The 16072-nt window shown below is 34.3% G+C and overlaps 1 protein-coding gene across 4 annotated transcripts in view; it reads left to right on the forward strand.

Annotated features, from left to right (window-relative positions):
• The window catches only part of LOC132723989 (mitofusin-2-like), an 83887-nt gene that overhangs the window by 41453 nt on the left and 26362 nt on the right, over positions 1-16072 (forward strand). For 3 of the 4 annotated variants that reach the window (XM_060708794.1, XM_060708795.1, XM_060708796.1), the window contains exons 11-12: positions 5128-5254; positions 8254-8358. In XM_060708794.1, coding sequence (XP_060564777.1) covers positions 5128-5254; positions 8254-8358 — 232 coding nt within the window. Of the gene's footprint in view, positions 1-5127; positions 5255-8253; positions 8359-12397; positions 12501-16072 lie in introns of all 4 variants that reach the window. The other variant, XM_060708797.1, reaches the window with a different exon arrangement.

Below are 16072 nucleotides of genomic sequence, written 5' to 3' on the forward strand. Positions count from 1 at the left end.
AATGTGTACGTGAATGGAATTGTTTTTCTTATAATAGGTTTGTTTTGACGAAGAAGTAGCTCGTCTCGATTTAGTGCAGAGGCCTTTTTGATAGCTTTTTTAATTAACTGTAACGGATATCCTCTGGCTGTTAGGTTGGTTTCCAGTTTCCTTGTGCATTCTTCATATGCTATTTGGTCGCTGCAGATGCGTCTAATCCTGACAGCTTGGCTGTACGGTATGCTATTTTTCTGGTGATCTGGATGATATGATGAATAATGGAGGTAAAGGTGAGCGTCGGTGGGTTTCGTGTATACCGTTGTGTTTAAGTACCCGTTAGAGTCTTTTGTGATTGTAACATCCAAAAAGTGAGCCGTTTCTGTGTCGACTTCGTAAGTGAACTTGATTGACTTGTGAAAGCTGTTTATAGCCTCCAGGAAGGAATACAATTCCTGTCGAGGGTGGGCCCATATCATAAAAATGTCGTCAATGAACCGCCACCATTCCAATGGTTTATATTTTTGGGTTGCGAGAAATCTTGTTTCTAGGTAGGACATAAATAGTATGGCGTAACTTGGCGCGCATTTCGTACCCATTGTAGTACCTGATATCTGTTCATAAAATTTATCATTGAATTTAAAACCAGTTTTTTTCAGTACAAAAAGCATAAGTCTAAGAATGATCCAAGTTCTTGGTTCTTGTGTTGGGCGTTGGTCTAAGGCTATCTTTAGAGCTTTAATACCTTCGTGGTGAGGGATAGATGTGTATAGGGCGCTTACGTCAATAGTTACTAATATTGAATCAGGGGGTATTTTTCCTAAGTTATTAAGTTTTAGCAAAAAATCATTCGTGTCTTTGATGTACGAGGGGACTTGTTGGGCTAATGGTTTGATAAAGTGATCAATGTATGAAGAGATTTTTTCAGTAGGGCCTTCGCATGCTGAGACTATTGGTCTCCCGGGGTTATCTTTTTTATGTATTTTGGGGAGCATATAAAATATGGGGGTCTGAGGATGTTTAGGTTGCATGTATTTTACGTGTTCATCTGGTAAAAGGTGATGTTTCTTGAGGTAGTTTAAGAAATTGTTTATTTCCTGTGTACTCTTGTATGTGATGTCATTGAGTATTTCGCGATAAAATGATGCGTTTCCTAGTTGTTTTAAACCTTCATTTATATAATCAGATTTGTTGAGAATGACAATGGCACCACCCTTGTCAGCGGGTTTTATGACTATCTTGGGGTTGCTCCTTAACGATTTTAAAGCTTGCCATTCCTCAAGCTTGGTATTGGATGCCGTCTTGTTTTTCTGTTTCCATTTTGATAATTTTACTGTAAGGGCCATAAGGAATGCGTCTAGGTTCGGAGATTTGCCTGATGGTGGTGTCCATCCTGAGCTTTCTTTGAAGGGAGAAGTTATCTGGTTGTTGTCAGGTTGATCTTGAAAAAAATGTGCCAATCGAACTCGCCTGTTGAAAAGTAGTGTATTCTTTTCAAACTCAATTTGGTCATACAATGCTGGTGTTGGGCAAAATGATAAACCTTTACATAATATTGATTTTTCATGCAGCGTAAGAGTTATATTTGAAAGATTAATTACCCATTTGTTGCAGTTGCTTAATAGTTTTTGTTGATTGTGCTTAGCCTTAGGTCTAAATCTTCTATTGGGCATTCTTTGTGTTGGGATTTCTATTTTGTGGTGATATATTCTTAGTTGAAATTTCTTTTTCTACGCTTAGTTTGATTCCAGATATAATATCCGTTATTATGTCGATTTGTTCTTGACTAGTTATGCTCTTTAAATCGTTATCAATGCTTGAAATTTCTTCTAAGAGGGAGTTCTGTCTATTTTGCCAGTATTGAAGAAGGATTTTGCACAATTTTTGGCCAAATTCTAAATGAGCTTCTTCCCACTCAATGTGTAATTTGGAGTTGATTACCGGTACTTGTGGGGTAAGATTAACGCGTAAGGATTTAGGGGTTGATTTGTTATCAATACACTTTTGTAGATATTCAATGTGGTGTTGAGTACGTGTATTTTGTATGTGTAGTTTTTTGAGTACTTTAAATCTCGTGATATTCGTTTCTTCTATTTTCCGTGGTTGATCGGATTCAATTTTCCGTTTCTTTGGGTTTGAATTAGTCTGTACCGCAATTACCGGAAGTGTTGTCAAGGAGGCTGACGGTGTTAATGCAGATGTCTCTACGTACGTTTCGTCCTCACTGCGGTCGAGATTCATTTGTTGGCAGGATTCCCTCTCCAAGGGCTCAAAGATGCCTGTTGCAGTGGATCCACTACTGGATACGGGGTAGTAGGTGGATGACTATAAGTCTACCAACACTGCTCTTGATGACTCTTCGGTAACCCGGTGTGGGCGGATCCCCAACGGAATGCGTGCAACTCCGATGTATTAAAACACAGAAAAAGCGGGATATAGGAGATGCAAAACGACCAACACCAGGGTAGGTTTAACTGCTTTTAATGATGGTCTACCGGTTTCGGTCTTACTATAGACCTTCTTCAGGACAATTTTACATTGAAAATATATAGCTAAAGTATACAAAATGATCGGATATGTAAATGACGTATGTTACTATATATAGTAACATGAAGGTTCTGGTAATTGGCACTGTGCCAAGTCCTTGGTTAGTTTATTGATAAAACAGTTTACACGTGCATTTGTCGATCTTCTGAAAAATTCCGTAGATGTTGCCAATGTTAATGATTAGTTCGTTGCTTTCGCTATTTTGTCCATATTCGTCTCTACAGAGAGTTGTATCATGGAGAGTTTTATTTGGTGAAACTATGGGTGTAATAAGGTCTAGTACCTGGATTTTACAGTCCTCAACGTCTTCTTGTTTGGGTTGTTTTGTTTCTGTTCTTGGATTCTTTCCTTCAATGATCCTAAATCTAGGGGTCACTTTATAATTCAATTTCGGATCATACTTCTCCACTGTTGGTTTTGGTGTTCTATTTGCTCTCTTTGGTTGTTGTAGCTCCACTTCCGTCATATGCATCGATTTTCTTGCATGCCGTTTGAGGTTGGATTTACTGGAAAATGTTTTTAGGCACCAACTACACTCGTATTCTGTTCTTTCTTTTTCAGTTTGATCATGTTTCTTCTTGTGTTTGTAAAACATGGAGGATGTTGTTGAGATATATCCACATATGTCACATAATCTCATGAAGTTGGCTGTACTTGTTCTCTTCTGTTTCTTACGTGATATTCTGTCCCATACTGCTGGCTCTTCATTGATTTCCGCATTTATGTCATCTGTCGTAGCTTTTCTAGCTGTATATACTTCCATATTTGATTTACTGAATGATATTTAAACCTTCTGGTTGTTTGGTTTTCAAAAGACGTATCCAAACTTCTTCAGTTCTAAGTCCGACGTTCGTGTTTTTTGTTGTTGTTTGTATTATGACGATGTTCATGTTCGTGACGTCGTGCGTCAAAAAGTGGCGGGAAACCGGTTTTTCACGTTGTTTTTTAGCGCATATATCAGCTGAATGTCCATAGAGCCTGTCTCTAAATGAGTTACCAGATTGACCTACATATTGAATATTGCATTTCTTACATGTAATTAAATATATAATACTCGTACTTTTGCAAGTATAGTTGCCTTTGATCTCGTAGGTTTTATTCGTTTGCGAGCTTTTGAATTCCTTACATTTGGCCATAAATGGGCATGCGTAACATTTTTCGCCGCACGGGTAGCTGCCGCTGATTTTTGAGGGTACCTGTAATGCTGATCTAACAAGAATCGATTTTATATTAGTTGTCCGTCTTTGGACTGCTAAAATTGCTGTATCTTTAATAAATTTAGTCGTATCGTTTTCGTATAGAATATTTTTGAGCGTGTTTATCAATTTGCTAACTGGTGGATTTTTAGGATTAAATGTGTACGTGAATGGAATTGTTTTTCTTATAATAGGTTTGTTTTGACGAAGAAGTAGCTCGTCTCGATTTAGTGCAGAGGCCTTTTTGATAGCTTTTTTTAATTAACTGTAACGGATATCCTCTGGCTGTTTAGGTTGGTTTCCAGTTTCCTTGTGCATTCTTCATATGCTATTTGGTCGCTGCAGATGCGTCTAATCCTGACAGCTTGGCTGTACGGTATGCTATTTTTCTGGTGATCTGGATGATATGATGAATAATGGAGGTAAAGGTGAGCGTCGGTGGGTTTCGTGTATACCGTTGTGTTTAAGTACCCGTTAGAGTCTTTTGTGATTGTAACATCCAAAAAGTGAGCCGTTTCTGTGTCGACTTCGTAAGTGAACTTGATTGACTTGTGAAAGCTGTTTATAGCCTCCAGGAAGGAATACAATTCCTGTCGAGGGTGGGCCCATATCATAAAAATGTCGTCAATGAACCGCCACCATTCCAATGGTTTATATTTTTGGGTTGCGAGGAAATCTTGTTTCTAGGTAGGACAATAAATAGTATGGCGTAACTTGGCGCGCATTTCGTACCCATTGTAGTACCTGATATCTGTTCATAAAATTTATCATTGAATTTAAAACCAGTTTTTTTCAGTACAAAAAGCATAAGTCTAAGAATGATCCAAGTTCTTGGTTCTTGTGTTGGGCGTTGGTCTAAGGCTATCTTTAGAGCTTTAATACCTTCGTGGTGAGGGATAGATGTGTATAGGGCGCTTACGTCAATAGTTACTAATATTGAATCAGGGGGTATTTTTCCTAAGTTATTAAGTTTTAGCAAAAAATCATTCGTGTCTTTGATGTACGAGGGGACTTGTTTTATTAGTCATGACCCTAAGGTCAAAATTGGCCCTGATACTTAAGTCACTTTCTTTAGACTTATGTTTCGGAAAATATCTTTTTGTGGATATATAATATATACTATAATTCTCAGAGCTGCTATATTTGGCACATAGCATTGCCTACTAGACTTCTTTAAAAAAAATTATGAATTCTGCACCAATAGTAAAAAATACCCCCACCCTAGAGGTCATTTAGTCAATTTTTTGATTGGGTTTTTTCCCCTTGTTGAAAAATTATTTTTTATTTTTTAAACATAGTTTATTGCCCTGGTTTTGTTGTGCTCTTATTGAAAATTTTGTTTCTGACAATAATCTGAGCAGTGGACATTTGTGTTTACTAAACACGTTGTTGGTTTAATTTCAAACAGGGGTGATACCAAGAAGACACGTAGAGAAATGGCAGATGAGCTAGACTACATGGAAAAGCAACTAATGTTACTTACTGCAGAGATCAAAGATAAAATAAAAAGCATAGTAGAAGATATTGAGAGAAAGGTAGGCATAAAATTAACATAAATTCTCCTTTAATATGTCTCAACTTAAAGTGACACTTGAAAACAGCAGTCACATTAGAAATATTGGTAAGATTATCTTTATACAAATAGCTATGAACAACTGTCTTCATCCAGTGGGAGTTAAAATTGGCTTCCTGACTAATGTTACTATATTGCTAACCTAAAGATCTGAATATAGAGATAATGCTAGTTTGCATATCTTAAATGGTTTCTTGTATAGACATGTATTACTATAACAGCTTTTTACAATTTTTATGAAATTAATGAACAATAAAGTTATGTTGTTTACATAATGTAAGGGTCAATTCTTTTAAGAGATGTAACATTGAATATCTCTGTAAATTGAATGAAGGTAATCAGAGTAAAATGTTCTCAAAATATTATGTTGCTATTTTTACACGCCTGAATTTTTTTTGGCACATATTGTTTTACACCTGGTTGTTTTGTGTTCGATTTTTGATCTTTTGAACCAATGGCAGGAAATTAAAACTAATTGGCAGAAACCATAATGAGAAGAAGAGCACGGCTTTGACCTTGCTCAGGTGAGGATCACACTTAGTCATAATGTATGAATTTCAAAGTTTCATGTCCGCCCTGTATCTTTTGAACCAATAAAATGTCACTGTTGTTGGTTGGGTTATACCATGAATTTCTACCTACAAGATCAAAGTCAGGGTTATATATCAGAACGCTGTTTATATTGGGGTTTGAGACTTAGGACCCAAATTTGTGTGTTATACAACAGTGCTAGTGAATGTAAACAATATGCCTTCCTACTGAGAAAAATATGGGATATGAAACATCATCATTTAGTAATGTCATGGCTTTAGACTGTTGTTATTCAAATAAGCAAAGGAATTCTAAAGGCTCCATATTTAAAGTTGTTAATATTATGACATCTGTTCTAAGGAAACAGTCTGAACAGTAATTTATTACATGCTTTTCATTAGTTTATAGAAATATATCAGTGAAATAAAAAACTTGTTATTTCACTGTTTGAAACTGTGAAATTATCAATTTGATAATTTTCACTGTTTTGAATTTAAGCCTGTTATGTTGTTTCAGTGAAATACCAGCGTGAACAGTACTGGAAACCAACATACTGCGTGATGTCGTAAATGACGTCACGTTGTATTATTATTTGGTGCACTTTTCATTTAGCATTACGTTAAAATGTCGTTAAAACATTATTTTGCATATAATAAAAAGAATATCTGTTAAGTTTAGTGTAAGATAGAAATAAATTTCACCTCCTGAACACCAAAAGTTCATATTTCACTCGTGGCTGCGCCCACTCGTGAAATATACCTTTTTAGTGCTCACTTGGTGAAATATATTTCGATCTTACACTCAGGCTGTCCAGCGTCCCTAAAATTCCTAAAAAATCCTAATTTTTTTCACTTTGGCTAAAATTCCTAAAAAAGTGAAAAATTCAAAAGGAATTCCTAAAAATGCCCTATATTTTCACTGAAATTCCTAAAAAAAATTATCTTTTGTTATAAACATACTTATAACTTGTAACACTGCGAAAAATGATCTTGAACATAAAGTGGACCATGTTTTGAACGTGGTCAAAAATGATTTTGCCATGATTTGCAAACTCAAAATTGGTGACATTGAAATGGTTTCGTTCCCAACTAAAAGTTACTTTGACTATATCCGTAACAGTACTATTTCATAATCAAAGCAGTTGTTTATAATCATGTTGTCAGTTAACAGCAAAAACACTACCATATCATGGTCCTAAAACTTAAATCATATCCATAAGAGGTCGACTTATTCTGGAATATTTTGATACCGTTTTGCCAACTCCAGATATCTTGAATTTTATGTTTGTTCTTTTTTTCCAAATGGCTGAAGTGGTCCATTTATATCATATCATATTTGAAAATGATCATTATGAAGCTGTTGTAACACAATCTTAATTAAAAACATGTATAAATAGTTATCAAAAATTAATGTACAATTTGTTTACTCACAACTCTTTTTATTTAAATTTGCATAATTTCAAAACAACATTGTAAAGTACTAAATGTGTTAACATAGACTTTGCAAAATTAATTCTAACCGTGTACACACATTTTGCAATTATATGATCTAGATAAACTGCAATTGAATGGTCTGTGTGATGAACTTTTTTGATGTGCAATTCTGTGTGTTGATTATAGATGCTTCCCATTTATTCAAATGACTGTACTAAGGCTAATGCCTTTTTACTTCCTACTTGTACAAAAATTTCATTTGTCCATATTCAAAAGCTGCATTGTGCATGAATTTCACTGTATAAGAATTCCTTTTAGACACTCATGGTTATAACATTCCCAAAACATAGGTAGAACATGTTATTTTGACATGTTCAGCCATTGAAAAACCTTATTTCAAATATGGTTTGAACATGGTTTGACTATGACCATTTCCGCAGGGGAGGCAGTTGACCAGTGAGTCCACACTGGTAGACACCTTTGCTCTTACTAAACTAGAGCATTATTTGTGAGTTACTTTTGTATCAAATATGCAAAGGTTAGCCCACATCGTGGTCTTTTGGGGCCATAGTTTAGTTATAAAATTCCAAATTTTAGCCCTAAAATTTCTGTTACGTACCCTAAAATTCCTAATTTTAGCCCTAAAATTTCTAAAATATTGCCCTAAAATTTGCCCTAATTTTATGTCGGAAGGTGCTGGACAGCCTGTACACTGAACTAAACAAATATCCTCTATATAATCTTGTTAAGTTTTACAATAACAGTAGAAACTGGTATGTAGTGGTTTGTACAGCAGTAAAATGTTTTAATCACCAACTTCCACATTTTATTTGTGTACATCAGACAATTTTGAAGTCTGTGTATATTCTGGACATCCCTCGTGTGTATCATTTGTTTTGTGCAGTTACTTTTCTATTATGTTATAATCGTGTATACATGGGCTTATATGTTTTGCAACTTCTTTGCATTGCAACTTGCAAAAATATTTATATTTCAGGTTGCTAGCACTCTAAATGATGAGATAAAAAGACTAGCTATACTTGTTGATGAGTTTGAAAGACCTTTTCATTCAGATCAAACTTCACTCAATATTTATAAAAAGGTAATTTGTTTAACATATAATATCAATCTTAACATAAGTTTAAGTGAAAATTGCCCCCATTCACATCATGAAATTATTTTTTTAGCTCACCTGTCACAGAGTAACATGGTGAGCTTTTGTAATCGCTTTTAGTCCGGCATCCTTAAACTTTTACTTTAAATGACATCTCCTCATAAACTGCTGAGCCAATTTCATTCAAACTTCACCGGAATGTTCCTTTTGGTTGTGACCTTTAAAAATTGTTCAAAGAATTTTATTCCATGCAGAACCCTGGTTGCCATGGCAACCAAAAGAAAAAACTTAAAAAATCTTTTTGGAAAAGCCAAAAGAGCTAGAGCTTAGATATTTGTCATGAAACATCTTCTAGTGAATGTCTACCTTGTTTGATTAAGTAAAAGACCTGGGGTCAAAATTGGCCCGGCCCCAGAGGGTCAATGTTTTTCCATATATGTATATAGTAAAAATTTAAAAAAATCTTCTTTTAAAAAACCCAAAGAGCTATTGCTTAGATATTTGGCATGAAGCATTTCTAGTGAGTATCAACCAAGTGTGTTCAAATAAAAGCCCTGGGGTCAAACTTGGCCTCGCCCCAGGGAGTCATTGTTTTTCCATATATGTATAAAGTTAAAACTTAAAAAATCTTCTTTTAATAAACCCAAAGAGCTGGAGCTTAGATATTTATCATGAAACATCTTCTTATGGGTGTCTACCAAGTTTGTTCAAATAAGGGCCATGGGGTTAAAATTGGCCCTGCCTGGGGGATCGTTGTTTTCCCTATACACTTCAGCCTCATTAAAACGCTCATGTTGGGGTCCAATGTCTCAACACCGCGTTCTAACGAGGCTCTCATTAGAATGCTCATTGCGAAATTACCGCATTACCCCACCCACCACATGTATAAATATAACGCTGATGTTTTTTACTTACTCAATGAATATCGACATTGTCTTTTTCTAAAACCATTCAATGATGTAAACATATATTATATTCACAAATAATACTAATTATATTTAAAAGAAACGAAAAACTTTGGAAAGAAAATTATAAATCATGAATGTAGTGTAAACAGCCATTACTGTAATGACGTTTGATTAACTAGGGGACACAACTAAAGCTGGACTGTAAATAACACTGTAATTTACAGTCCAGCTTTAGTTGTGTCCCCTAGTAAATCAAACGCCAATTACTTCCTGTCATGGCCGCTCTATTTACATTGCAGGATTTTAAATTGATTTTGGGCTTGTGGGTTATTTAATTCAGCGAGGTTTACATGTCAAAGATATGTGTGTGAATTTTAGTTTATTTATACTCACCACCGGTTGCCAATGTCACAGTTATGATATGAATTTGAGATTTTGGAAACAATTTGAAGACAGGTAAAACAACAAAAGAGCGGATAAACGCTTACCTGTACATGTTTTTCACACCTTTTGCGCTCATAAATGTCCTTATAACAATTGTTTATTGTACTTGACTGTCAAATTGAGCAAGCGTTATAGCGCGCTATAAATCCAAGTCTACTTAAAAAAAATTTTTTTTTTTTTTTGGGAGCCGGTCTATGAGCGCTATACTGAGATTAGCGTTATAATGAAGAGCGAGTTATCGAGGCTACAGTGTATGTATATAGTAAAGACTTGAAAAATCTTCTTTAAAAAAACAAAACAAAGAGCTAGAGCTTAGATATTTAGCATAAAACATCTTCTAATGGGTGTCTACTAAGTTTGTTCAAATAAAAGCCCTGGGGTTAAAATTGGCCCCGTCCCGGGTGGAGGGTCATTGATTTCTTTACATGTATATATTAAGTTTTTACAAATGCACTATTTCAGTTACAAATATGAACTTTGTGATATAATTATAGGATTTACATTTTATATCTGCTTTTGTTTATAGTTTACAATATTACTTTTTCCTTGTCATGGAGAGTTTCTATATACAGGTGAGCGATTTCAGGGCCATCATGACCCTCTTGTTTTATAAAATAGTGTGTTTGAGTGGTGGCATAGCCAAGTGGTTAACATGCCAGACTTTTTATCTAAGGATTGCTGGCTGTATGGATTCAAACCCATATGAGGCAAGCCATTGTTTCTGTGAGCAAGAAACTACACTCATTGCTAAGTATTGGTTGGTTCAAGGAACAGATTCAAGAGTTTTTCAATAAGCTTATAGCTTCCAGCACAATTGATCTAAAAGAAATTAGTATAAACTAACTGACATGGATTTTGACTGAATTATGGCCCTTTTTGAACTTCTTTGAAATACTTGGTTTAAGTTTTGCATGTAACATCAAATCTTCTAAACAATTAAAGATATTCATTTGAAAATTTTATACATGTTTCTGGGATCATATTTGAAGGTTACTATCAAAGGCCCATAACTCTCTGAATATTTCCTCTTTTTAACTTAGTTTAAGTTTTTGGTGCACCAATCCAATCACCTTTATAATTATTGAAAGTATTCACATGAAACTTTGGAATCATAATTTGAGGTCACTATCCAAGGTCCATAACTCTAACATGGATTTTGACTGAATTGACCTTTTGTGAATTAAGAAAATTTTTGATTAAGTTTTGCTTGCAACATTAATATTTCATAAAACTACTGATTATATTCACTTGTAACTTAATTCATGCTTTTTGAATTACAATTCATGGTCACTGTCCAAGAATCATAACTCTGGCATGGATTTTGAATGAAATAAGCCCTTTTGTGAACAAAATTCTTTGGTCAATATCTTAGACTCGTTATTATGTCATGTACATTATTTTGTATGAATGAAATCTTCCTCTTTGTTAATTCTTACATTATCAAGGCTCTTTATTACATTAACATGCACTGAGAATAGTCGAGCATTCTGTCCTATTGACAGCTCTTGTTATAAAAGTGCACTGATGTTCGATCCAATCAACAATTCTGTCATTCCTGGATGGATTTAAAAATACTGATGATGTGTAGGACATAAGTATCAGGTTTCCAACTCAAAAGTCAATGTAACACTAGTAGATCAAAAATCCTGGTATGAATTTTTATAAAAGTACACTGATGTTCCTGTCTGGTCAACAATTCTTTAATTCCAGGATGGATTAAAAATTTATTATACATAAATGTGTTGGACATAATAATGATGAGTTGCACACATGTATTAGGTCTCTAGCTGAAAGGTCAAGGTCACACTTAGATTAAAAACTATTGATTTGAATTTTAATAAAAGTGCATTTAAGGTTGTGTCCAGTCAACAATTCTGTCATTCCTAGCTGGATGTTTAATTGATTGGACATTAATGTGTTATACAGGATGATGATATGTCTCATATAGGGTCAGGTCTCCAGTTCAAATGTCAAGGTCACACTTGTATGTCAGATGTGATGACTCTGAATAGATGGTCATCTTTTGTGTATAGCTTTGTTATGCATGGATGGAATGTAACATAAATGTGCATAAATATGCTGCTTATAAAGATGACATGTACTGAACAAAATTTAGTTCAGCAGCCCAAAGGTCAAGTTCATACTTGAATGTGAAAAATCATGATATGATAGTGCATTGATAGTCATGTCCAGTCCATATCTTTTTGTCATTCAGTAACAGATTTTGTTATTATTTGATTTTAATTAATGGTACTTGAAAACAATTTGTAATGTTAAAGATCAAGGCAAAAGTAGAACTTTTAAGGTTTATAATCAATTCTGTCATTCATGAATGGATTTTGAAATCACTAGGCATACTTTTGTGTCTCATTAAGAAAGGTGAAGGTTATACTTGAATGTCAAAGATGCACATCGATGGTTATGTTTGGTCATAATTCTGAGTACATGAAAAAGTATTTGTTTATTTTAAAATCTTATAACACTTTGCATGCCTTTGATGCAAAGGTCATAGTTCATCTACTTTACCCTGCTTAGAAAGGGGCATACAACAGTCTTTGTTTGTCCTATCATAATTGTGCATGTTATACATGCATTAAATATAGAAAACTATTTACAGGTATATAAAATATATATGTTACTGCATTGTTTGTATGTATTTTCAATGTTTGTTACAGGAATTGCATTTGTATTTAGAGCAGTGTATATGCCGGAACTTGGTTGGTCGTTGCTCTGGTGAAATTCGTAGACATAAGGACCAGACAGATGACTATATGATTGGTACATCACATGTCCAATTTCATAACTTGTATAATTATAGTATATCATAACATAAACACTGTGTAGCAACTTAATTTAAAGAAGTCAACTAATTATAAACCAGTATTTTGGAGCTAGGTTATGAAATGATGACTACAAGTATGTGTCATAACAGTATTTTAATGCTAAAACAGTGTTTAAATGATAGATTATCTCAATAAACTTACTGTATAAGTGGTTAGATTAGTAATGTGGAAATATTGGTGAATTTTGGTAATTGACGAAAAAAAGTTTCATTTAGCTTAGATATCAATCAACCTGTCATTTCTTTCTACCCTTGCATGATTCGCTAAAATTTTCTTTCACGAAATGTCTGGAATTTTAGATTCACTAACTTTTCAACACATGAAAATATCCACTTATACAGTAAGTCAAGCACATTATTTGTTTAAAGAAATTTTTTCGCTCCCATGAGCACAAACTTTTTGTGATAGCATGTTTTTCTGTTGTTTGTTGCTATCCTTAATTTCTTTAAGCAACATCTCCTAAGACATGGATTTTGATTAGACATAACAAAAATGGTCCTTAGGTGATCCTTTACTAAAGTTATAATAATGGTAGTTTGGGGCACAACAGAGTCGTGAAACTTCACAGCAATGTTGATCAAAATATATAGTTGTGCATCTGTGGGTATCATTGTCACTGTGGATTTATTCAATATTTGTAGAGTGATTGCTCTGGACTTACTGTAAAATCCCGATTTAACGCCCCCGGGAGCGTAACATTTTTAATAAAGATAAAAAAAAAAAGATTAAAAAAAAAGAAATCTCTTCAAACAGTGTAAAAAAATCCACAAACACATCATCACCCTGTCAACCCATGATACCTTTGATCTACACCGCAAGCTCTCTCTAATTTTCCTCCCAAAATTTCCCCAGATCCTGCTTTCAGTTGACACCTTTGATCTTGCCTACAATCTGACGTTATCAATGCTACTTTCTTAATTTACAATGTGTCAACAGGCCCACTTTCAGATCTGTGTAGTTGTCCAGGTGTAAAGCTATATCGATAGTGTGTGTGTACTGTAAATATGTTTACCATTTTGTGTTTTTAGCTCACCTGTCACAAAGTGACATGGTGAGCTTTTGTGATTGCTTTTCGTCCGGCGTCCGTCTGTAAACTTTACTTTAAATGACATCTCCTCATAAACGGCAAAGCCAATTTCATCCTAACTTCAAAGGAATGTTTCTTTGGAAGTGAACTTTTAAAATTGTTCAAAGAATTTAATTCTATGCAGAACTCTGGTTGCCATGGCATCTCAAAGAAAAAACTTAAACAAATCTTCTTTAAAAAAAACCGAAAGAGCTAGAGCTTAAATATTTGGCATGAAATATCATCTAGGTCAGAATCTCCCAAGTCTGTTCAAATAAAAGCCCTTGGTCAAATTTGGCTGGGGGGGGGGGGGGGGGGTAATTGATTTTCCTTATTTGTATATAGTAAAAACTTAAAAAATCTTCTTTTAAAAAATTCAAATAGCTATAGCTTAGATTTTTGAAACATCTTCTGGTGGGTGTCTTCCAAGTTTGTTCAAATAAAAGCCTTAGGGTCAAAATTGGCCTCGCCCAAGGGTGTCATTGTTTTCCCTATATGTATATAATGAAAACTTAAAAAATCTTCTTTAAAAAAAATCCAAATAGCTAGAGCTTAGATATTAAGCATGAAACATCTTCAAGTAGGTGTGTACCAAGTTTGTTCAAATAAAAGCCCTAGGGTTAAAATTGGCCCCGCCCCAGGGGGTCATTGTCCCTATTTCCCTATATGTATATAGTAAAAACTTAAAAAATCTTCTTTTAAAAACCCCAAAGAGCTAGAGCTAAGATATTTAGCATGAAACATCTTCTAATGGGTTTCTACCAAGTTTGTTCAAATAAGGGCCCTTGGGTTAAAATTGGCCCCGCCCCAGGGGTCATTGATTTTCCTTATATGTGTATAGTAAAAACTTAAAAAATCTTCTTATAAAAAACCCAAAGAGCTAGAGTTTAGATACTAAGCATGAAATATCTTCTAGTGAGTGTCTACCAAGTTTGTTCAAATAAAAGCCCTGGGGTCAAAATTGGCCCCTCTGAGGGGGGGGTCATTGTTTTTCCCTATATGTATATAGTTAAAACTTTAAAACTCTTATTATACCCCAAAGAGCTAGAGCTTAGATATTTATCATAAAACATCTTCTAATGGGTGTCTACTGAGTTTGTTCAAATAAAAGCCCCTGGTTTAAAATTGGCCCAGGGGCCTATAACCAGGTGAGCGATTTCAGACCATCATGGCCTTCTTGTTGCTTTAATTGACTGTAACTTGGATTAAACAATGAATTATCTTTATACTTGGACAAAACAACCTTTTGGACAAGACCTTCTAAAAGGTTGAACTGACTTTGACCTTTTGCTTCAATTGACCTAGACTGTTAAGGTCAAATTATTGAATTTTGGTTAAGTTGTCATAATTTTGTTATTTATTTATTGATTTGATTAATAAGTGGACAAAACAATACTTGTGACCAAACAGAGATGTTGAATAGCTTAGAAATGACCTTGTCCTTTAAATGACCATCAATATCAGGTAATTGAATTTGGCATATAGTTTATAACAAAACATACTACCAAATAAACATTTTGAATAATTTAGATGTGACCTTGACCTCTAAGTGACCTGAATCATCAAATTAATTAAATTCTTTCAGTTCAAACTTTTAGAAGGTTTTGTCCTGTCTTCATATATGGAAATGATTCAAACTTAGATAAAACAACAGGTGTGACTAAATATACATATTAAATTAAATTTTTGCTTTTAGAAAAGTGAAAAAAAGTAGTGTTGCCTCCACCTGGCTTTTAATTTTTAATTTCTTAATTGTCTTCATACTAAGACACAAGAACACTTTGATCTGTGAGTGAAAAAGCATCAAGTAAACCAGACTGAATTTGACCTTTTCTCATAAATGATTTCAGCCTTTAAGGTTGGATGTTTGCATTTTGTTTGATTTTTGCTATAATTGGCTGTAACTTTAACTTTACTTGACCTTGACATTGATGGTCAAATAAATGAATTTTGCTACAATTGGCCATAACCTTAAGATGTTATTATGCCCCCACAAAGTGGGGAGCATATATCGTTGCACTTGTCCATCCGTCCGTACGTCTGTCCGTACAGCCCGAAATCTTGTGAACGCAACTCCTCTTAAACCGGATGGCAGATTTTGCTGCGACCAAATTTAACAGAATTATGACCCTTTGTTGATTTTTACACTATATAGCATATATATGTTGTCAGTGGGGGCATCCGTGTCCTTTGGACACAGTTCTAGTTTATTTCTGGATTTGATTTATACTTAGACAAAAGAACCCTTATAACAAAATCAGTATGTTGAATAATTCAAATAAATCCTTGACCTTAAATTTACATTGATCATCAAGGTCAAATTATTGAAATTTGTCTATTTTGTCATAACATTGTTATTTACTTACAGATTTAATAATTCTTGGACAAAAGACCACATATGACAATTTATTCTGATATGACTTTGACCTTTAATTGACCAT

This window comes from Ruditapes philippinarum, unplaced genomic scaffold, assembly GCF_026571515.1.
Source record: "Ruditapes philippinarum isolate M1 unplaced genomic scaffold, ASM2657151v2 ctg1596_1_1_1_1, whole genome shotgun sequence".
Taxonomy (NCBI): domain Eukaryota; kingdom Metazoa; phylum Mollusca; class Bivalvia; order Venerida; family Veneridae; genus Ruditapes; species Ruditapes philippinarum.